The sequence below is a fragment of the Papio anubis genome, chromosome 4 (assembly GCF_008728515.1).
Source record: "Papio anubis isolate 15944 chromosome 4, Panubis1.0, whole genome shotgun sequence".
NCBI lineage: Eukaryota > Metazoa > Chordata > Mammalia > Primates > Cercopithecidae > Papio > Papio anubis.
The window spans coordinates 114,023,430-114,046,767 of record NC_044979.1 but is presented as its reverse complement, the minus strand read 5'-3'; the positions used below and the strand labels follow the sequence as shown (position 1 = coordinate 114,046,767).

At 57.4% G+C, this 23,338-nt stretch overlaps 1 protein-coding gene across 16 annotated transcripts in view; it reads left to right on the top strand.

Moving 5' to 3' along the window:
- The window catches only part of CAMK2B (calcium/calmodulin dependent protein kinase II beta), a 105,975-nt gene that overhangs the window by 44,423 nt on the left and 38,214 nt on the right, over positions 1-23,338 (top strand). For all 16 annotated transcript variants that reach the window (XM_021935814.2, XM_031665385.1, XM_009203017.4 and 13 more), the window contains exons 3-4: positions 18,197-18,256; positions 22,282-22,336. Coding sequence is in view for 15 of the 16 variants with exons in the window: in XM_031665385.1 (XP_031521245.1) it covers positions 18,197-18,256; positions 22,282-22,336 (115 nt within the window). In the remaining variant the exon portion in view is untranslated. The remainder of the gene's footprint in view (positions 1-18,196; positions 18,257-22,281; positions 22,337-23,338) is intronic.

Here is a 23,338-nt window from a genome sequence, read left to right as displayed (position 1 = left end):
CCTCCCGCGTGCTTGCTGTGTGCCCTGCACGGAGCCCCGGAGGCTTCTGTGTTCCCTGACGTTCTGTGGCTGGCACTGGTGGAGGCACTAGTGTGAAATGTTCTGGAGGGGTGGGGGGAGTATCACCCAGCACAAAGGTGGATCCCTAAGCCAGGAAGAGCAGGAACCTCAAACACCTCACGTTGGAGCCTCCCAGGCACCCCCTCTCCCTCATCCCTCTCCTGATTTTATGGTCATCCCTGCCTCATTTCTCTGTTGTTTTGCCACATGGGCATTTCACCCGCTTGTGTCTGAGCCTGAAAGTGGCGTTGTGCTGCCACTGCGACCTGCCTTGTGCTCGGGTGATGTTCTGGGGTGTGTCTGTGGGATGGATCCCTTCCCACTGCTGTGCGATGTTCTGTTGAACAAAGGCTGCTACTTTTCTGGCTCTAGTTAATTGCTGATGACGCTGGCAGACCCACTGAGACCCCACACCCGGGAGGAGCTCCATGACACGTGTCAGTGAATTCAGTTTGGCAAAAATGTTGCTTGCCGGTCAACGTGGTGTTTTAAAAGCCTGTGCAAATGTATTAGCCTGGGAAACCAGAACCCATAGCTGGCTGTCTCCCTCCTGCTTTTCCATCTGTCCCTGAAGGTCAGCAGCCACCCCCACCCACCTTGGGCCCTTCCTTATCAGGGACCTCCAAAGCCTTGTCCACCTAGACCTGCAGCCCTGATATGCACTTCCCAGGGCCATACATGTGAGGCAGCACCACCTCGTGCCCTGTGGCCTGGTGACACATGTGTGCAGTGTGGGCCCTCTCTCCACAGATTGAGTCCCGTGGGGCCTTCCCTCCCTCCTGGATGCCTTGCCCACACCCGTGGGCCCATGCAGGGCAGCACTGTGCTGCCAGCCTCTCCTTTGGGATCACTTTGTCCCTGCCTGCTTCTCCTCGGCCAGGGACCATGGGGCATGTCAGACCCAGGGCTTCCTGGCCACTCTGCACATTCTGCTTCATTCCTCAATTGTGAGAGACCTTAGGAGGAGAGAGGAACCCCTTTAGACACGCCCTAGGCATAGACTCTCACTCATCTAACAGGTTTACACTGAGGACACGAAGAGGAGCAGATACAGCCTGAAACCAGCAGCGACGACACTGTGTGCTGGGTGGGGCCCTGGAGAGGCAGTCCTGAGGGGTCGGAGCAAGTCACTCCAAAAGTTGTGTTGCATGGGCGTTGAAGGATGAGTAGGAGTTTGTTAGAGTCAAGCAGAAAACCACCGGAGTATGATTCTGTGGAATTACATAGCTCCTCTAATTAACCTCACACCCCCTATTTATATTCTCAAAGTGCTCTATGAGTCAGAAGGATTTAGGGTAGCAGGAATCTGAGTGAGGATGGCTGTGCCCTGGAGACCCTGCTGACCACACAGACCGCAGAGCTGAGCTGCTTTGTGTTGCCATGAACGCCCTGCACCTCATCACAGGCCTCGCTCCCAGGTGCTTGCGCCTCTCATGCTGCATGCCTGGCCTGTTTCCTCATTCGATGCAAGCTGGGTGGGGTGGTGGGAGGAAGGGGTAGCCAGCCGGGGGGACTGCCTGGCATTCTCAGCAGCCAGCTCCCTGCTGTGACCTTCCCGCGGGATGCCTCTCTGGGCAGGGGCAGGGATGCCCAGCTGTGTGCGGCTCCAGAGGGCAGGCTCTGCCCAGGACTGCACAGCCTTACCCTGCCATATTCTTGGGCATTTTTTTCCTGTTTAACTTTTTATGGTGGAAAATTTCAAACATTCCCAAACACAGAGAAAATGATAGAACAAACCCAGCTTCAACAGTTATCAATTCTTAGCCAGTCTTGTTCCATCTGGGCCCTAGATCCTGGGACGTTTACCATTCAGTGCATAAATATCTCAGTATGCATCCCTAGCAGAAAAAAGGTTCCAAAAACAGCCACAGGAGCTTTATCATTCTGAAAAACGGGCAGTAATTCCTTGATACTGTCTCTCATGCAGCCTGTGTTTGTGTTTCTACTGGTTCAGAGGTTGCCTCAGAATTGAACCTTTGGGTCACACAGCCCCTGCACATTTGGGTTGTCTGCCCTTGGTGCTTGAGTCCCGCTCCCGGGTAGCATCTCTGAGGTGTGCAGGTCACACCCCAGGGGCCCCGCTGTAGCCACATAGCCTAGATCACCGCGGAGCCTCAGAACTCTTGATGAGGGAGCTGGCCCCACCGCCCCGGCTTTGAGGGAAACTCATCCCCTTGGAGTTGAAATCTGGGGCTCCAGAAAATGACCCAGACAGAGCTGGCCTTGCCTAGATGCTGTGGGTGTTGCCTTGGTGTCCCCTCTCCTGCCCCCAGCCTGCCTCTAGGGATGGGCGGTGATGGCACTGGATGGTCTGCTGAGACTGTAGGGGAAGGACACTTGGCAATTCCTCCTGGCCCCCTTCGAAGGCAGAATCCCGCGCTCACCACCCACCTCAGTCTGAGGACTCTGTCCTGTGACCTCTGCTGCCCTGGGCCGCCTCAGGGACCTGAGGTTCCCCAACCCTCCCAGGCCTTTTGGGCTTTCCTAGCTGAGGAGGAATCGGGGAGGTGAGGGATGAGGTCTTAGATGGAGCCCCAGAGCTTCACTGTGGGACACGCACCTCCAGGTGAATGCCCCGCTTCAACCCTGACTGCCCAGCTGTCTGACCGTGGCCAGGTTACTCAGTCATCCTAGACCTCAGTTTCCCCAGCTGTAAAGTGTCTACCTCACAGGGACGTTGCAAGGCTCCGAGACCATCCCTCTCCACATTGCTGCCTCCCTTCCTGGCCAGCCCCTGTGCGTCCTGCTGCGGAGGACCCCTCGTGAATACCCAGTAGCTTTCTGGTGTCGTCTGGCCCACCCAACCTGCAGGCCCCAGGGCCCCCTCCTCCAGGAAGCTGTCCTGGATCCTCCTGCCGGCAGCCGGCCTGGAACTCCCCAGGCCCCATGGCAGGCGCCCCTGGCTAGTTCTCAATTGACCACGTGCTCCTTGAGGGCAGATGCAGCTGGTTCATCTGATGGCCTCCTGGCTGTCAGCCCAGAGCCTGTGAAAACATGGGAGAGCATAACACCCCTCCTCCCCCAGGACTAGGCCCAGGCTCTGCCTGGGTGTCTGGCTTTCTCCTTCCCATCGCGGTGGGGCAGGGGCTTCCCCGAAATGGCCTTCCCCACTGTTATTCAGGGAGGTGGGGGATGGAGAGGGGACCCAGAGAGTAAGGGTTGGGTGGGGAGAAGGATGTTGGGCCCTTGGGCCTTGTGGGGGAGGCTACAACAGCCTCCTTGGCTGCATTTTACCCCTGATTTGGGTCTAGCGCCAGTGGAGGGGCCTCACTCACTCCTTGAGAGTCACTAGGAGGGCTGTGTCCCCACACCCGCTCATGTCCAGGCCCGAGCGGAGCAGCCTTGGTCCTTCAAGGCTCCTGGTGATGAGAAGCGGCTGGTAGCACGCAGCTCCAGGAAGGAGGACGCCACTCCAGAAACACTCAGGCCCCCAGTTACCGAAATACTTGGCCACGCGGACACTGCAGAACTGCACCAGCTGGTGCTAAAGCTGTAACAGTTCGATGTTTTAATATTTAATACTTAATTAAATAGAGGATTGTGAGACTTTCAAAGTTGGTGAATGTACTGAATAACGAGAGATTATTAAACTACTGTTAACAAAAGCCGTTAGAGGAAAATTAATTGACTGGGGGCAAAGAGATCATCAGGCACACAAGTCTTAAAACATGTCATCTTGTTATCTGCCCCCTGCGCCCCCATCCCCTGCCCACTTGCCCAGCCCCTGCTGCTCATTGTCGACACTGAACGGCTGTTCTTCTGGGGGCAGTTTTGTTGTGCCTTGTTGGATGCCCTGTGTGGAGGGGAGCGCGCTCAGGAAGCAGCGCAGTGGGGTGACCCTCGTTAGTGGCCCATGCTGCAGAGAGCCTGGTGCAGGGTCCCTGCCCTGGAATGGCCCTTCAGCTCAGGGTGGAGCTCCTGCGTGCCTGGCATCATCAACGCTATCTCGCGTCCTCCTACCCTCTGAGCTCAGCGTGGGCTCCCCTCTCACACGGAGGGGAAAGCTGAGTCCCACAGAAGCTGAGAGGTGGACAGGGTCCCCTGGCTGGTGGTTAGCAGAGCCTGGGTGTGGAGGACTCTAGATTTCACCCAGCTGGGGCAGACCGAGGGTTGGGCCAGCGTGGGGCTCCCAGGTGGGGCTGACCTCACAAGTGGGGCTCACCTCCCAGGCCCCAAGCTCACCCCGCAGAGAGGAGATGAGTGTCACCACTGTCCTCTTCCTGCCTGCAGGCCCGTGCAGCTCACCCCAGCTCCCTTTCTGGGGCACCTGGTCTCCCCAGGGACCCTTCTGTCTTGGGAGGACACTCCTTGCCCAAAGGTGTGATGGACAGGGACCATCTTGAGGTCTCTGTGGTCACTGGGGCTGGGGGTGAGCCTGCACCGCAGGGAAGCCTGCACGCCCCCGTTTCCGCAGCCGAACCCTGCCTGCCTGGGACCCCTTTGTGCAGTGGGTCGGGGGCTGCCTCCCGGGCTTTCCTACTACAGCCGGTACTGCAGCTTTCTTGTGGCTCCCGCACAATCCACAGACAGAAAAAGACCCCTGCTCAGGGGGATAATGAGTGCCTGGTCGGCAGAATCCGTGGAACTGGGTTAATAGAGGACGAGGCGCCGCATTGCAGGGACAGCTGAGCAGCTGAGCATGCGCCTGTGGCAGCAGCACCCCTCCCAGCCCAGGGACCCTCCCCTCCCAGCCTGGGGACCCGCCCCTTTCCCTCCTCCCCGGCTCAGCGGCCCTCCACTCCTCTCCTCTCTCCTCCTCTCCTCTTCTCTCTTCTCCTCTCCCCTCTCCCTCCCCCTCTTTCCCCTCCAGCTTCTCTCCCCACCTCCTCCCTGCTGGGAGACCTCCTCTGCTTCCCTACCCCACCCTCCCTGGGTGGCTGAGGGGACAACTTTAGAGCTTGGATCCCCACCCAACTCTTGGCCCACTCTGCCTTCAGGTTTGCTCTCTAGGAACTTGGAGGGTGGCCAGGAGTTGGGGGAATCCCTGGGAAACGCCCCCTCCCCTGCCCCAGGGTCAGCCTTCAACAGGATGGGGATTGTCCCTGAACTGGGATTGTGGGGAAGGGACCCTGCATCCAGGTGCAGGACGAGTTAGGGGAGCTGGGAGGCAGGCCTTCTGGGGGCTTGGTGGGGGCACCACATGCCTGACCCTCTCAGGGGGAGGGCCACCTAGGAGCAATGAAGGAACAAGGCTAGGCTGCTGGATTTAGCAATTAAGTACGATTTACAATCATAAGATGTAAAATAAGCACTGTGTGTCCCAAATTGTGTGGAACACACTTAATTAAACTAAAAATTATTTGTTGCGTATCTGAAATTGAGACAGACTTATACCAAAAACAAATTTTGTCCTTTGTCTGAAATTCAAATTTAACTGGGCACCCTGTGTTTTATCTGGCAATGCTAAGCTAGACTGTTGAGAGACAGGACTTTGTCGTTAGTTTGGAAACCGAATTGGTTTAGTCGAAGGCTTCTGGAAAGCAGCCCCGAAGAGGACCAAGAGAAGAACAGGGAGCCAGGCTGTGCGGAGGGTCCCGGCCCTTGCTGGCCCCCTCTGTCAGGTGGAGAGAGGGTGGGCAGCATCATGGCCTCCTGCTCTCTGGTTCTGGGTGTGGCCCTGTGTAGACAGCAAGTCCCAAGACCTGCTGGTCAGGGTCCAATGCCAGGTTCCTGAGCCTCCATGACCCCTGGGGAAGGCAAATGCATCCTGGACTGGATGCGGGAGCAGGGCCCACCCTATTGGCATTTGGAGGGGATGAGGGAGGAATCCCTGAGTCAGGGAAGGGAGGGAGCGGAGGGGAGGAGTTGACACGGAGGACCCCTCTGCATGCTTCCGCATTTCCAGCCACTCATCTTGCAGAGTCAGGGGCTTGTCAGCGGCAGAAAAGGCTCCCGGCAGAGGGGAGATTTGGGAGCTGGGTTCTGGGCCCTAATGACCATTCCCTCCCTGCCTCACTCCTCTTTTCCATAAAATGGGAGGAGGGTTGGCCTCCACGCTGCCTGGCTCTTCTAGAACTGATGGTTCCCACATCTGGAGGGATCTTTACTCCCAGGCCCTGCCGGTTCCAGGAGGTGAGTGAGGACCAGGAAGATGGCTGAACCCACAGCCTGTGGGCCCAAGGTTTGAAGACCTGCTTCTGCCAGTGTGGGCACAGCTCCCTCCCCCGGTCTTTCCTGCTCACCACCCCTTGCTCCCTCCAGGCTACCCGCCAGTGGACTGTAGGCCCAGCAAGGGCAGGCCTCCTACTTTGCACATAGTACCTGCTTACTAAACAGAGTTGAACGGGTGGGAGGAGACAAGTGTTTTGAAGATTCCACTTAAGGACTGAGCTGGGTGGGGAGTGGTAGTGACCGCTGATGGAAGGAGAGGGGGATTCGGAGTGCCCAGGTCCCCGGGACCACTTGGGCAGGAGTGGGGAAGCCCGCAAGGTGTGGGTTTGAGGCCTGGGTGGGAACAGAGCTTGGGAATGGTAGAGCTTTGGTCTCTGTTTTGCTGGTCTGGCTGCTGTTGGGAAAGTCTGGAGAGCTGGGGATCCAGGGCAAAGCTCAAGGGAGAACAGCTGCAGGGAGCCCTGGAAGGTGCTGGGGGCCCTGGGTGTGTGTCTCCCCTGTGGGCAGCCACTGTCCTCTGTCCCCAGGGCCAGGAGCTGCAGTCCTGTGACAGGTCTGCGCAGCGGCTCTGAGGTCATGATGTTTCCATTGTCTGCGTGTCACCTGGGGGAGCCCCGACTCCCGCTGGATGCGGAGTGATTAGCCTACAGAAGGTCATGGAGGGTTTATTGAGGTTAGTGGGGGTTAGAAGAGCCCCGCGGGTGAATGTGAGGGCCTCAGCCTCCCCTGCTGGGGAGGGCAGATGTGTGCAGATGCCTCATCCGGAGGCGGCGGGGGGCATTCTGGAAAGGCGCTACCAAGGGGCTGCCGGCCACTCGCTTCTGTTGCATGGTCTTCTCTGTTGTTCTTTTTCCTCAATCCCTTAAAAAGTGTGACCGTGCTTGCCCTGGGCTGTGCTCCCTGGCCTCGGGCTGTACTCCCTGGCCTTGGGCCTTGGGCTGGGTTGGGCCCCCAGGCATCTGCTCAGGGATGAGTGGGAACCTCTGGGCAGCTGTCTGCTCTCTGAAAAGGACAAGAGGGACATGGACAGAGTTAGGGGCAGAGGATGAGGCTGGACATAAGGCCACAGTGGTCAAGACTGCAGCTCTGGAGTCTGGGCCTTATTTTTGACAGTAGGACCCTGACAGGGTGGGCCCCGCACCCCCAGGGGCTGGCCTGAGCCAGTGTCCCCGCTGTCTCTGGAGGAAGCCAAGGTGGTGTCTATGGAGAGATGGGCTTTGGTGGGAGGTGTATGTGTTGGGGGCGGGGGGACCCCAGGTGGAGGACCCATCACACCAGGACTGGGAGGAGTGGCCTAGCAAGCCCCTCCTGTCACCGTGCCTGCCCTGAGTGGGGCCACCGTTGCTTTCCTAGACTGGACAGTCTAGGCACCTTGGTTTAAATCTCCTCCTACTCACTCCATTTGTGAGCATGGGAGTCCTGTCCTGGGGTTACGGGGGTGACTGAACACATGACACCCAGCACTGGATAGATGAGTGGATGGCATTTTATTGTCACATATACTCAGAGCCCAGAGAGGAGGACGCTGTGCTCAGGACACAGTGAACAGGCAGGGGCTGGGGAGCCAGGCTTTGGAGTAACAACGGGGTGAGGTGGCCCCTGGTTCCCACCAGAGGCAGTCTCGGCTGGTTTGAATAATTCCATGGGTTGGCAGAGAGCTGCATCTTGCTACTCCGGCATGAGCAGGAACTGTGCCCAGTTTTTGTGGGGAGGAGGCTTACCTGGGTGGGGACTTAGCCACAGAAGCAGAGTCCGGAGGGGAACATGAAGCTAGGTCGTTCAGGGCCTTCCTGGTTTCTCTGGGTGTCAAGGTAGCACGTAATGTTGGCTTTAACTTTAGACCTTACACCATCGCCCTGCACAAAATGCTACAGCTTGGCGGTGACAGGGAAGGAATTCCAAGCCACACCTCTGTTTCAAAGCTGAGCTGCACCCCACAAGCTCGAGGACGGTTCTGATCCTGAAGAGGGCCCTGGGAATGGGGCCCCAGCTGAAAGGCCAAGTGGACCCCATGGAAGGGAGATGCCGTGGACCCCCAGTGTGTAGCCCGGGAGTGGCCCTACTGCAGCCATTGGCCTGGCCTGGGCTCCCAGAATGGCTGCGTTCATCCCCATATGGCTGGCAAATAGCTACGAGGCCCTCGGCTCCAGCTCTGTCATGCACGTTCATGCAGAGGGGCAGGGTGCTGCTGACATGGTTGCCAGGGTCCCTGGGAGCCCTGACCTTGAGGCGGCAGGCAGCTGCAGGACGTGCCCACAGGTGCTTATCAAGGATGGTGGAGCTGCTGGCAGGTTAATTGCCGGTTGTCCTGTTGCCTTTTAAAAACAAAACATGCACAGAAAGCCACAGCGAGAGCCGCCCTCTTGCATCTTCATCACCGGGCTCAGCCTCCTGGGGCTGCACAGGCCTGACTGGATGACTTGGGACCCCAAGAGGTGCTGGGTGCCCAGGAGGAGAGGGGTGTCTGCCTCCACAGCCTACCCCCTTCGACACCACCTCACCTTTTCTGGTAGACTTGTGCTGCCCTCGGAGGATCCTGACCTGGCACCCAGACCTTGAGCCGGGGTTATTCTTGCCTCAGACCTACCACTGAGCTCCCCAAGTCCTTGCAGCCTGACCCCCGCAACCCCCCGCCCCAGATCTCCAGAGGGAGAGCAGGCTTGTCCAGCCCACTATGGCAGCATCTGAAGGGCTCTGAGAAGTCCCACCGGAAAGAAAAAAAGGAGGGGGCTGCTTCCGAGGCCCCAAGTGGGGCCTCCTGTGATGGGGTCCAGCTCCACTTCTACCTGGTCTCCTTGCCCCCGTGCCCCCATCTGAAAGCTGGGGAGATGCAGCAACAACCCTGCTTCATGGGTGCCATGAGCAGCTCACAGGCCTGCCCAGAGCCAGTCCTCAGCACACAAAAGTCACTCCCCTGAAGGACTCACATGGACCTCTGCTCATTCTCAAGGAGCAGTTTTCCTTTTAGGAGGAATGGCCAGGATCTGCCCATGGCCTCCTTTCAGCCCCTAAACCGGCCTGCACCCCGAGACTGGATGGGCAGTCCCTGCGGCATGGTCCAAGCTGACTCGGGTCAGGACTGGTTTTACTTCACATTTACCGGCCAGGGAGGAGAGTCAGAGGAGAGGGGCTGCTGGAAGCCACTCCCTCGTCCCCACCCAGCTACCCTCTCTGTTCTCAAAGAAATCCAAGGTCAGTGCTACCAAGGTTGGCAAGTGCTGGCCCCGAGATGTGAGCTGGCCTCTGCCTGCTCCATTCCTGCCCCACCCCACAGCCAATCCCCGCTTTTCTGTTACCAGAGTCTGTAGGAGCCGGCCAGGACATGGCCAAACATAATTAAAGGTCAGACCCCACTGGCCTAGTGTCAAGGCCCAGGATATCCTATCAGGTTCTGCTGACCCAGCCACTCAGTACCACACAGGGCTGCGTTTGGCTCCTGAGCACTCTGTCACTAGTGTGTGAGTACAGTCAAGTTTCGCCTTGAAGTGAATTGGGACGCTTAAGTGTGTTGGTACCAGGCAGGGTGCAGAATATGCCTGGCTGGTGTTTGATGTGGATGCTGGCAAGCTGTTTAAGAGTCTAGAGGGACAGGCGTGGTGGCTCCTGCCTGTAATCCCAGCACTTTAGGAGGCTGAGGCGGGTGGATCAACTGAGGTCAAGGGTTCGAGACCAGCCTGGCCAACATGCCAAAACCCTGTCTCTACTAAAAATACAAAAATTAGCCAGGTGTGATGGCATGTACCTGTAATCCCAGCTACTGGGGAGGCTGACATGGGAGAATTACTTGAACCCAGGAGGCGGAGGTTGCAGTGAACCAAGATCACGCCACTGCACTCTAGCCTGGGTGACAGAGAAACACACCGTGAAAAAAAAAAAAAAAAGAAAGGAAAAGAAAAAATGTCTAGAAAGCTGTCTCACGCTATGGTGGTGCAGGTCGTTGAGACAGGTGTGCAGGTCACCTGAGGCCGATGGGTCTTGCCAACGTGCTGACAGTGCAGGAAGGGGCTGCTGAGCCCCAGCAAGGTCCGGAGTATTGGACAGATGTGTGCCCAGCTCCGTGGGGATGGGGGGCGGATTTGGGGGCCCCTCTCTGCTGTGGCCCTCGAAGTCTCCTCTGGACAGGAACAGCACTACTTGACAGGGCATCTCCTGAATCCATTTTGTGGGAGGAAACTGAGGCCCCCAAGTGGGATTTGGATGCAGCCAGTTTCCTGGCCCAGGCCTTGGTGGCGTACCACATCCCACAGCAGGCCCCTGTGCAGGGCCTGAGTTCTGGAGCGTGGCACTGGCATCACAGTACCTTTAGCCAGACAGCCTCAGGCTTGGATCAGAGCCCTGAGTCTGGTGTCCTTGCCACCCTAGTCCAGCGCACAGGTGGACCACCTGTCTTGATGTTGGTCTGTGCTCGCAGCTGCTGGTTTAGCCTGGAGGAGCAGAGCCCCAGGTAGCCCTAGCCCTGCGGAACCAGAAGCTGGCGGGACGGTGGGAGCTGGCACAGGATGCAGCTTCTGGCCCATCCCTCCCCAGCCACTACTTCCAGGACAGGGCAGCTGGAGCAGAGCCCTTCTGCCATGCCCACCATCCCCGTGCCCGCCCCAGCAGGGCTGTGTGGCGGATAAGCAGAAGGGGTTGTCCTTGAGGATCTCCTCCCAGGCATGAGGAAATGGATGGAGAGCGCCGATGCTGTTGGGGGGCGCCCAGTGATGGGCCCATGGTGGGGTCTGGCAACCTCCCTCGGGGTGAGGCAGGGCTGCCCGGAATGGGGGGATACGTTCTTGAGCATCCACCCTGTGCCAGGCCCATGTGGATTTTCACACATGATTCCATTTTCAGTCCAGCACAGTCCTGGGGCCAGATACCATTATTACAGCCATCTTCCAGATGAGGCCCAGGGAGGTGCCATCTCTTGTCCCAAGCCACACAGTGGGTAGTACTCATGGCACCTAGGGAGCCCCACCCCCCAGCCCTTAGACCCTGGTGGCAGTGGTCCCAGGTGGCCCTAACTGCATCCCCCAGCCAGCACAGAGCTTACCCGGCAGGCCTCCTCCAGGTCTCTGGGCCTGACAACTCCAGAGGCTCTGGGGTGAGAGGGAAGCAGCCATTCCTGACACAGGTGGGCCTCGTGCCTCCCCCTCCTGCCCCTCCGCCGCCCCCGCCCAGTGCCCTGCGGTGTCCTCCTGGAGGTGCCAGCTCTGCTATTTCTCCTGGTGGCTGGCAGGGGGCCTGGTGCCCACCCACGCCCTCCTGTTCCCCTTCTCCCTGGTTCCTCTCACTCACCACCCCCCACCCCTGCTGTGACTCACCCACTGCCGGGGAGGAGGAGGGGCGGGGGGGTGGAGGATGGCATAGGGGGACTGGGTGGGCAGGGAAGCCTCTGCCAGCTCCATCCCAGACCCCTTCTTGGCGCTGGAGAAAGAAAGAGGAAATTATGGGAACAAACATCAATGATTTACCAAACCATGTAACCTTGTCCTGTAAGACCCTCCCTCCCCCTTGGGGGGCACTGGTCACACCATGGCTTCTGGGTGCCATCCACTTGGGACACGAGGGGTCCCCAGAGCCATGCACAAGTGTGCCTTTGGGATGTTGAAGGCTACGCTGCCCACCCCACCAGTCACCCAGCCTTGGCCTTTCAGCCCTGGCAGCTTTGAGCTCCTCTCTGTGCCTCAGTTTCCTCATCTTTGCCCTGTGCCTCACCCTGCAGATGCAGCAGAGTTGGTGTGAATGTCCTTGCCCGTCATCTCCACCTCTCCCATCGCGCTCAGCTGGCTTCTCTTTGTTCTTAGCTCAGGGGACCCTACGACTCCTGCACTGATGAGGGTGGCGTGGCAGGAGGGGAGGAGCTCCCGCCACACCATGAGAGGTTTGCAGTCTCTCCCCTGCCACTCCTGGTCTTTCAGGGCGTTTTTGGAATGAAATAGGTTAATGCCTGTAATGTGCACAGAACAGACGGTGCCTGGCATGTGGCAGGTGCTCCGGGATGGGTCACGTGGCTGTGCCCATGTCCTGGTCCTGTCTCTTCCTGCACTTGGCCGTGGGCACCTTGAGGTGGCCCCTGCCCCTGTCACCTTCATGGTGGTGGGTGCCAGCTGCCAACCCGCCAGCGTAGTAACAGCTTGGAGGAGCCCCCACTCCCCTACCCCGCCCCTCAGAGCTCCACGCTGAGGCTTCGGGGGTCCTGTGGATCTGGGAATGGCTGCTGGTGGAGGGTCTATGGTCCCTGCTCCTGAGAGGCTGGACATCTAGGCAAGTGTAACCCGACCTTGTCTTTCCCCACGAGCATGAGTGGTTTGCTTTGGTCGGGCCTCTGCAGGCAGGTAACCCAGATCGGCTGGGCTCTCAGTGTTTTGGAGAAGGCTGTGGGGTGAGGGAGAGAGGGGAGCCTTGTCTCCTGGGCCCTTGAGCGCCCTCCTGGTGCCGGTGTGGGGTTGTCTCCCCTTCCTCTGTGATGTCAGCCTTGCTGCCCCCACAGCCAGCATCTGCAGGCTGTAAATATCAGATTCTGCATTGAGCAGAGACTGCAGCCACCAGGCAGGCACCACCCACCAGTCTAGAGAGCAGCAGGAAATGCGGACCAAGTGGCATATCACAGAGAGCCCCTGCACTTCGGCGAGAGGCCTTGGCTTTGAGTCCCAGCCCAGCAGCCTGCCCCGTGCGGTCCGGGTGTCTTCGGCGTCCTGGGATGTGTGCGGGAGCGGGTGAGAAGCCTGCCGTGAGATGAGCCCAGCAGGCTGTACAGGGCTCGGCTGGGGGTGCTTCTCTTCCCTGTCTTTCGGTGGCCCCAGCCTGCCTGTGCCCCAGCACTTGGCCCCACCTGTCGTGCAGACCTCGGGGGACACCCAGGGTGCAGGTTTGGCGAGATGAGTGGCCGGCAGGCCAGGGCTCTCTGCCGAGACTGTAGCTAAATCACCTAGAAAAGCTCCCGGCGCTCGGCATTCCCCGAGGGCTGGAATCGGAGGATGTCGCACTATCACTATCATTAGAATTCAAGCAGGCAGGCGGATAATTACAGGCTCTGGTTTAGCCTGATCTTTTTGAGGACAATTGTTTATGGGGTTTATTGTTGTTGTTTGGGGGGTTTTTTGATAAATGCTTTTATGGGGGTATAAATGAATGCTGTATTTGATCTGTGGGATGTTTCTCTGGTAGGAGAAATAAATAGCAATGCTTTTGCCAGCGTCTCTCTGAGCCACCCCCTTGGGGAGCCGGTGTGTAAATGTGTACACACGTGTGCGCATGTGTAGAATTGCATCCGCACTGATGGGTCAGTCACCTTCTGGCTTAAATACAGGCCCACACACATACGCCCTTGCCTCCGTTTAGGGTGCAGATTTGCAAGATGCCCAAGCGTTTAGGAGCTGGTTGAACTCGAGTTCCCTCTCCAAGCTTCACATCAGAGGGGGTGTGAGAACCAAGTCTTTTTCCAGCATGAGTAGGCAAACTCCTACTCATCCTCTAAAACCCCACTGAAGCATCACCTCTTGAGTCTCCACAGGCAGACTCAGGGTCTGAGAACACTCTGCTCATCACTCTGCTATAACAAGAGGCACAGGCACTGCTGTCATTGGCTTTTTGTGCCCCAGGGACTGTCTGCCCTGGACCCCCAAGACCTTGGCCAGGGGTCTTGGGATGGGAGAAGAAGAGGGAGGGCAGGAGGGCAGAGGGGTCTCCTCTTGATGGGGTGAGGTCCCCTGGAGGTTGGGAGGGGCTCAGCCTGTGTCCTCACTCCCCAGCCGCTGCTTTCTGTCCCATGGTCTGTGTCAGAGGCTGTTCTTAGACTCCTTTAGGAAAACTCAGCATCAAAGGGAACTGCAGTTCTGGGAGCCAGTGCGCGCGTAGAAGTGCCATGAGCCTGAGCCTGACATTGGCCGATGGGGAGAGGGGATGCAGCACCTTCTGAGGAATTGACCAGGCACCAGCTGTCGAGTGGAGTGGGCTCTTGGGGTTTCCTTGTCGTTGGATTCACAACCTACAGAGGTGTGGCACCTCTTCTGTGACTTGCATCAATACTACCTAATAAAATGTTAACCACACGGACATCCCTGCCCAGCTGTGAGATGTGGCAATGAGGATGAAGAGCATCAGGGGTCTTGGGTGACCCTGAGCGTCCCAACTCCAGGCCCCTCAGAGAACCTAGCACAGCCCTGAGGCCTGGCCACTCAGCCCCCACAGCCCCCACACCTGGTGAGCCCCTCTTACTGGGTCACCTGGATGAGCTACGTGACCCACTGCCTGGCCCTGACCAGGACGTCACTGTAGTGGGCATAGCCAGGGCTGGCCAATCAGGAGACCTCTTGGGACCTCCTTCAGGAAGGGGTGCCCTGCTAGGGTCCCGGGGGCACTGACAGGGCCCTGGACAGGTAGGGAGCCGCTGCTGGCAGACTTCCGGCTGTGTTCTCGCCACAGGCCTGCTGGCCTCGGGACCTGCTTAGTGGCCACTGCTCTGGTCTCGTGAGTCCAGCAGATTCCCTGGGGACCAGAGCCCCCCAGAATGAGGCTGGCAGGCAGGGATGAGCAAGATGTGGTTGCTCCACTGTCTGGGGCAGGGAACAGGACTGAGCTGGGGCTTCCCCCAGATTCCTCTGTACTGTCGAGGGCCAGGTTCTGCTGTACTGTTTAGGGCCAGGGCACATTTCTTATGCACTGGATTGGGTTCAGTTTAACTTACTTAACCTTGTTCATGACAAGGGGTTTACGATGTGAATGTGGAAGCTGAGAATAATGTCCCTGGTTTTGTAGAAAGGAAATCATAGTATATGCACAGAGTTAGGAAGCTGGATTCTGGCCTGCCCTGAGATGGGGCTGTCTGAGCCAGGTCCAGAGAGAATGCCGCCTCCTCCTGCCCCCTCCTTCTTGTGGCTTCTCAGTCCCATCCAGAGTCACCTTATATCCGCTTAGATTTATTTTTTGCCTGATTTTTTAAAATTTAAGGGCAAATGTTACCATAGCAGATTTTATGAAACATCCTTGTCATATTGAATCAGTAGCTTGCTCACTGGAGACAGGATCAAAATCTTTTTTAAAAACAATGCTTTGCTAAATTATGGAAGTAACACATGATCACTGTCAAAACTGGGGGAGGGGAAGTTAACGAATAAAACAACATTAGCCATAAACCTGGCACCGAGAGTGAAGCACGCTATACGACGTGTGTGTCTGGATGTTACCAGCTTAGATCTTGTGTCATGGTTGATGGTTTCCAAGCGGCTCTCTGAGCGCTAACCTACTGCAGCTGCTGGGAGGAGGTGGTCGAGGTGCTGTTGTGGGTGTTACAGAAAGAGGACCAGTCAGCAATCTGTATGGCCACTTTGAGTGGACACCTGGTGCCAGGACTGGGCAGCCAGGTGCCCTTTCTTCGCCCCACACAAATAATTATCTCCCTAAACACGTGCTCAGGAATAGGTATCATCTTTGGGCTGGGGCTCAGCTCTTGGCGATGTTTCAGTAATAAAACACAGGCATGTAAATTATCTGTGTCCCAGGAGAGTGCGTTCATAATTGCATCTTTCTCCTGATTTGGATTTATGATTTTATTGATTTAACTCTAATCAGGCAATTTTTCAAAAGGAAACTATGTGCCGTGGTTCCACCGCCTCTCTCCCAGGTCCTCCTTTCCCTCAGCCTGGCGCTGGCCCACACGTCCCGTGGCGATGTGTGGTCCCGGGCTTGCATCCTGTCCTGGGGAAAGATTAGCCATCAACTTTATTGGGACAGGTTGGAAAGGTGGAACGTGGATTGTAGCTTAGAGACATGAGTGTCATATCTGCATTCGATTTACTGAATCTGGGACCTGCATTGAGATTATGGAAGGGCCACCCTGTCCTTATGAGACACACCTGAGTGCTGCCTGGTGTTACACACGCGTCAGAAAAAGCGAGTGTGTCATATGGAAGCGGGGCGGGGCAGGGAGATTGTACAGAAGTGCTGTACACGATTGCTCTGTACTATTGTTGCAGTGTTTCTCTATGTCTGAAAAATGTTCAGAATCAGTGTAAGAAAGACACTAGGAAATAAAACAATAACCCCATGAACTCACCGCCCTGCACACTGAGAGCCCTCCCTCCTCCCACCCCAGAGGGATGGGGGTTGGGGGTGTTACAAGAATCCATCCCCTGCTTTCCACTGGAGCCAGGCCTCGTGCATGGACCCCTCCCCTCCGCAGGTGTGTCCAGTGTTGCTGGGTTTTGAGCTCCATGCAGATAGGAAAACGGAGCCCACACCGTGTGTATTCTATTAGGACTATGTTTGATTTTTCCATTCTGATGCTGACAGACACTTGGGCTGGTTCCAGTTCTGCCATCACAAATCCCTGAGGCTCCTGGCACCTCAGCTCCCACTTCAGTGGGAGGGGAGAGGAGAGGGAGAGGGAGCAGGGACTGGGGTATTCTAGAAGACTGTGCAGTGCTTGCTGAGGTGGGTGTGCAGGTGGGGGAGGGAGCAGGTATGCCCTGGGCTTCCAGCAAAACAGCGGGGTGGGGTCTGACTCCCTCTGTGCCACCTGGAGGCTCTGTCAGATCCCTCTGAATCCCTCTCGTGGGATGCCAGGCGGCTGGGCTTGAAGCAGATGGCAGCCAGGTGGCCAGGGCAGGGAGACGAATGCCTGTCCTGGGAGGGGGAAGTCGGGGGATGCCGCTCCCAGAGACCTTCCCATCTGCAGGCGTGGCTTTCTCACTCAAGGCCTATACGTGTTTGCAGGCATGTCCTGTACCCCAGGCCACCACCGCCACACCTGCTCCAGGGGAACTGACCCCAAACATGACTCGGCCAGGCCTCCCTTCCTGCAGGCAGACAAGTTTCTGCCAAGCCCAGGGATCAGAGGTTTCAGTGCCTCCTGAGGAAGATTGTGAAGTTGCAGCCTCATTCTTTCCCTGCTCCTGGGCACTACTGGGCATTCCTGGCGAAGGAGGCATCCCCGAGGTCTTATCTTGTGTATTAATTATGTGCCCCCTGGCCCTGCTCACCTTTCCTGTGGTGGGACTCAGCACTGGGCAGGTGGAGGGGGCTCCAGACACCGATGCGCCCTCCCCAGTCACGTCCTGAACTCTGAAATGCACTGTCCTTTCCTCGCAGCTCCCCATGCGCGGCTGTGCCCACCGACTGTCTAGTTTCGACCTTTGTGTAAATAAGAGCACACTGTGAGTCCTCCTTTGCTGCTCGTTCCCTACATACTATTAGGATGTGGGTGCTACCTGCACGTGGGGGTTGGTGGAGGACTTTGTTGCATTGCTGTATGGGACCCTGTGGGACTGCAGCGCATGGAGTCCTGTCAGAGGAAGTGTGGGGTTTTGGGTTTTGCTATTACAGTCTCCATCAGTTTTTAAAAGCCTCCTGCCTGTAATTGAAATGTAAAATTTCTGGCAGATAAGTTGCTCCATCCTTTGGGGGCCAGTGGAGGGGTCACCCAAGGGGCACCAGTCACCTCCACACCTCCAGTGTCCAGGGATCTGGGCCCTGCACCTTGTGGGGTGGGAGGAGAGTGGTGAGGGAAGGAGGGGCCACCTCCTGCTTCACCACCAGTTTACTTCTATCCCCTAAGCAAGGCCTCTCTGAGGCTTTCCCCTCCTCCTCCTGCCAGCCGGCTCCGGGGCACACCCTCACCCCCTCCCGGCCCCATTCTGATGGCCCCTCCCCTGCCTCGGAAGAACAAATTTGGCTTCAGCCAAAAGCTCCAAAGAGTATGGAATTAGGACAAATAAGTGGAGGATTAAATCAGTGCACTGCTGACTTTGAATCATCCAGGGAAACTTTTAGCCCCGAGTTAGTAGCGCTCACCACCTGAATGGGCCTCTCCACCCCAAACACAAGCCAGCTGGTCCCTGCCCCAGCCTTGCCACCAATGGCCCAGGGGGTGCCCACGAAGGGTGTTCCCTTGGCGGGGGCACGACTACTCACTGTGGGGTCACAACCACTCTTCTCTTCATCAGAGGCCCTGGCACACCCTGGTGGGCCTCTCCTGACATGGACAATCCGTGGGCCACCAGTTGCTGGGGCAGGAGGTGACGCCTTGTTCTTTTCTGTCCCCCAGATCACCAGAAGTTGGAGAGAGAGGCTCGGATCTGCCGCCTTCTGAAGCATTCCAATATCGGTGAGCGGCCCGGGGTGGGCGGGGGGATGGATCCTGTTCCGGTTTCTCTATCAGACTTTCAAAGAGATACAAAAAGACTTCCTTTTCTTCTCTGTTGAAATATCCCACCAGAAGCCCCTGAGGACGCCCCCTTTCCTCCCCTGACCTTGAGGACTTTGTCCTGTGTGACATGATTCCAGGGAGTGCTCAGAGCCAGGGCAGCCCCAAGGCGGGGCTCTGGGTGCCCAGCTCCACCCAACTGGACAGGTCCCCTCCCCACCCCACTCTGTCCTTTGGGTCTTGTCTGTGGCATTGGTGACAGTGGCTGCAGAGGAAGGTAAAGGACACATTCCTCACAGAGCCTTCCGCTGAGCCAGTGCCCAGCATGTAACCCCCATAACTCTGAGCCACCATAACACTGAGCCACCATTCTGCTGAGAACACACAGGGGCCTCAACATTCTGTGGCCTCAAAAAAGCCACAAGATGGCCCAATTACAAGGAAAACAAAGACTGACCAAAGACCCCAGCGCATGCCGTCCTCGGGCTGAGAGCCCCTACTGTTTTCTTTTGCTGGCCCAGGGCTTCTGGAACTACGGTCTGAGGTCAAGTGACCCTGGCCCAGAGTCAGCTGCTCCACGGGGGCATCTGGAGCCTGGAGCCCAGGCCTTGCCCATGTTGGGGAGCAGCCAGGAAACGCCCTGGGGATGGCAGCCGCTCTTGGCCTCAGACGCACGCGGGGAGCTGTCAGGTGGATTTTGGGCCCTTTCCTCCAAAGCTCTGATTCACTTATGCCAGGAGGACCCCAGGTGTGCTTGTTCCAAAGGAACAGCTGGGGACTGGGAGCCTGTTTAGGAGCCTGGGACATCCACACACTCACCTGGGCCTGGCTCCGAAGGTCGCCGAACCCTCATCGCCTGGTTTAGGGGACTGGAACCACCTTACCTCATCCAATGCTTCACCAATGAGCTGGGCAGAGGGGCAGGTGCCCCAGTGGACCCAGCAGGACCCCAGCATGGAAAGCGGCAGCCCCAACTCCAGGGCGCACGCCAGGCTGCAGCCCCGGTGGGCTCTCAGGGTCCCACTGCTGCAGCTTAGCCCCTGGAGAGATTCGCCGCTGCCCACCGTCCCACTGCATCCAGACTGGACTCTTCACCCTGGTTCCTCTTAGTAATCCAGGACTTTATTTATTTACCACCTCTGTATGCTGCCCACAGTGTTATTTGCTTACTGTTTTTATTTAAATAGATTTTCTGACAATTTACTTTTTTACTTAGCCCTGTGTGTGAATTCGCCGTCTGATGTGCCAGTTACGTTTTCTTTTAAACCACTAAAATAAGTATATAACTATTTTTAAAATGTTAAAAATGTTTTTTTAAAAAGTGTCCACATGCACATGGCCCAGACTCCCCACACAGACCCCCAGTGCTCCATCTGGCCTAAGCAGCCTGCTTCCTGCTGAGGAGGTGGGATCCCCCCTCCCACTGCCACCCCAGAGCCCATCTGCCTCTGCCCCACCCCACCAGGCCTGCATGGGGAGGTGGGTGCCTGAGGGTAGGGGCAGCCCCCACCATGAGGATGGCCCTGCAGCACCCCCAGGGAGCGGTGAGGTACCTTCATGGATGACAGGGCCTCCCTTGGAGCTGCCCGTGGGGTTCTGTTGGGGGCATCCCCTCCGTGGCCCCTGGGATCACCTCTACTCTGAGTGTGTGATTTTCATGAAGCATGTCCCAGGTGGGGCAGTTCAGAGGGGCCATCCTGCTGGGCCCCCAGCTGGGCTTATTGGGCAGCCCCCACTAGAAAGGAGTGGGGAGGGGTGAGTTTTTTAACTCCAGAGGTTTCACAGGCGAGTGCTAGAAGCGGGATGTTGGTGGGCCTCCAGGATCCGCCATGTCTTAGGGACACACAGGACAGCCTGCGTAGGGGTGAAGAGAGGGTCCAGGGGACCTAGTGAGAGGGCATCCTTGCTCTTGGGACAGAAGTCAGCCAGAGATGGGTGAGAGGGAAAGGGGACATTGGTTTCAGACAAATGCCTTAGCTGGTGGAGTCCCTGCTTGACAGAGGTCAGCATCAGCTCCCAGACAGCCCTGGTGGGCAAGATTTGCCCTCCGCCCAGGGAGCTGACCCAGGACATGGTCTGGGGAAGACCTTGCTCTTTGAGAATGGGGCTTGGTGGGGGCAGAGGGGAGAAGGCTGGGCTACTGGGCCTGAGGCAGAGAAGTGGAGCAGGTCTTTTTGCACTGGGCTTGCAAAAACCCCAGGACTCTAAGTGGGCCCCAGGCCCTGGTGCGGAGCGTTGGTCACCTGGGATTCTTCACATTCAGGTGATGATGGTGACAGTGATGGTCACAGAGCTGTGGTTCACCTAGTGCTCACTGTCTCAGAGCACCACAAAGGTTACATAATTGATCTTCATGGCCACCGCGTGAAGAGGTGCTATTTATACTATTTCACAGAGGGGCAGATTGAGGCTTAGATGGTCTGAGCAACCTGCCCCAGGTCACACAGCCAGAGCAAGTGGCAAAGGCAGGGCTTGCCCTATATTTTCTGACTCTGTGGAGGCTTCTGGGGCCTGGCCTGCCCTTGGTGGAGGGCATTTTGTCTGAGGTTTAGGGGCTAAGGAGGGCCATCGGTGTGGGGCTGCTGGAGTCCAGGAATCTGTAGGGTGAGTCCTAGGCCCCAGAGGCCACATGGAGTTCCCGGATGTAAGGACATTATCAGGCCAGGCCCCTGGGAGAACCAGAGCCAGAGGAGGGAGGGCACTGGCAGCCAGTTAGAAACTGGAACAGCGCTGGAGCATCCGAGGAAGGGGCTGCCTGAGGCCCAGGGGCCTGCGAACCTAGGAGAAGACAGCTGCGCCTTACCTGTTCAGTGTCTGTGGCCCAGTCTCAAGTGGTGGAGGAGAGCCACACCTCAGGGGTTCGTCTTCCCAGGACTTGAAGACTGGAGGGAATGAGGCTGGTGCAGGCCCTCAAACCAGACTATCCCCTGAGTCCACAGCCCTATTCTGCCTTTGTGAGCTGTGTGACTGTCAGCTGCTTACCTAAGCTCTTTGTGCTTCAGCTTCCTCATCTGTAACTTCTCAGGGTGGTTGGGAAGGTTAAATGAAATAACACACACGGAGTGCTTAGAACAGCCCTAGTGTGTTGGCTGTCATCGTCCTCGTTGTTCTAGCAATCATCAGAATCGGCACATGGGAGAGTGTCCAAAATGAGTCATTCCTAGAAAATATTTGCTGCTTAGTACAGGGCACATCTCCAGCTCAAGGAAAAGCAGGCCTTGAGGTTGCTTGCTTTGTGCTGAAATCACTCACTGTTCCCTCGCCTCTTCATCTATCCACTCGTTCATTCATCACATCCTGACCAGCTCCTGCCCTGCGCCAGGCAGAGTTCCAGGGCCAGGCACGCTGCACATAGATTGTCATGGGAAGCTGTGCAGGGAGGAAGGAGGGAATGATGGTGGTCCATCCTGCTGACTATGCCAGCTCTGGAATTGGAGCTCAGGGCCCAACCTTTGGATGATGTTGCATTGGGCGGGGACCCTGCCTGCCAGCCTGTGCCGGCAGCACACAGCAAAGACACAGAGCCTGAAGGCTGAGGGCAGCCCTGGGAAGACCCAAGACGAATAACAAGTGGTTTTTGTCCCAGCTTCTCCTCATGTGGAGCTTCGTGGCGGCTCCTTTCTGGGGTTTGGCGGTGTGAGCTCCTCCTGCTCATCTCCATGGTGTTTGGGAGCAACTGAGGCCCAGGCTGGGACCAAAAGGGCCTGGTCTCTCTCTGGCAGAAGGAGACAGGTGACCAGACTGGCAGCTGACGGCAAGGAAAGGGCAGGGGCCCAGAGGCCCTGTGGGTGCTCGCTGGGTGGTCAGCTGGCCCACAAGGCCCAAAGCACTCTGCTCAGCCCTGCCCACCTAGGCCCTACCCAGCCCGATCCTGTGGGCAGCCCTAGGGCTTACACAGCTCGTGGTGTGCCTGGCCAGGTATGGAGGCAGGCAGGGGGTGTGTCCTGGGCTACTGCCAGCCCCTCATGGCTTCTCTGTCCCCACAGTGCGTCTCCACGACAGCATCTCCGAGGAGGGCTTCCACTACCTGGTCTTCGATCTGTAAGTTCCAGAGCTGGGGACTCTCGCCACACTCACTCCCAGCCTTGGCTCAGGGTGGGATCTGCACCCTCCCCAGCCCCAGGGAATAGTCCCAACCCGTGGGCTGGCCACTCCCTTGAGTGTGCTTCTGCTGCTGGTCCCCTTGCTCCAAGTTGTGCCTGGCCCAGCCTCCCTCGCTTCTCCTCATTTGCTTTGCACTAGGGTTACTGAGGCCCACGGAGGCAGGGCTGACATCCTGGGCTCCCCCTCTCTTCCACACAGAACAGGGTACACTGGAGGCAGTGGGTGGGTGGACCCCAGAGGAATAGTCAGTCAGAAGCTGCATTCACCCTTCTTTCCTTGGAGCCCTCGTCCGAAGGACTGGGACACCGCTGGCTGGCGTGAGCGCACATGTGTGTGTTTATGAATGTGGCTGTGAGATGTGAGCATGTGCACATGTATGCGTGTGTGTGGGCGTTTGCACATGGGGGCGTGTGAGCACATGAAATCAGGGTACATATGGGTGGGGATGTGCATACATGTGCATGTGTATTGTGTGTGTGAGTGAGCGTGTGGAGGTATGTGCATGTGGGTATGCTGGCACAAGTGTATGCATGTGTGTTTGCATGTGTGTGCATGCATGTGTGCGTGTGTGTGCATGAATGTGCATGTGTGAGTGTTTTATGAGTGTGTGTGCGGTAGCTCAGTGAGAAGGTGTCTGGGGCCGCTGCCGCCTCTCACTTCCTGCCGGATTTAGAAGCAGTGATCTCATCTCCCTCACTTTTGACAGTTCCTGCTAAGCAGCGCTATATTTAGCTGTCTGTGAGTCAGTGCTGCTCCAGGACCCTGACCTGGGCAAGGGCCCATAGGCCTTAGCCTGGCCCTGTGGCCCCCAGGCGGCCGCACAGCCAGGGAAGCCCAACCTTGGTGCTATTGCCATGGTTACCCCAGGCCCTCCCCATGGCTGCTGTGAGCGTGCAGGCCAAGCAGAGATAGGACGCGCCTGCATGGGGACTGCCCTCT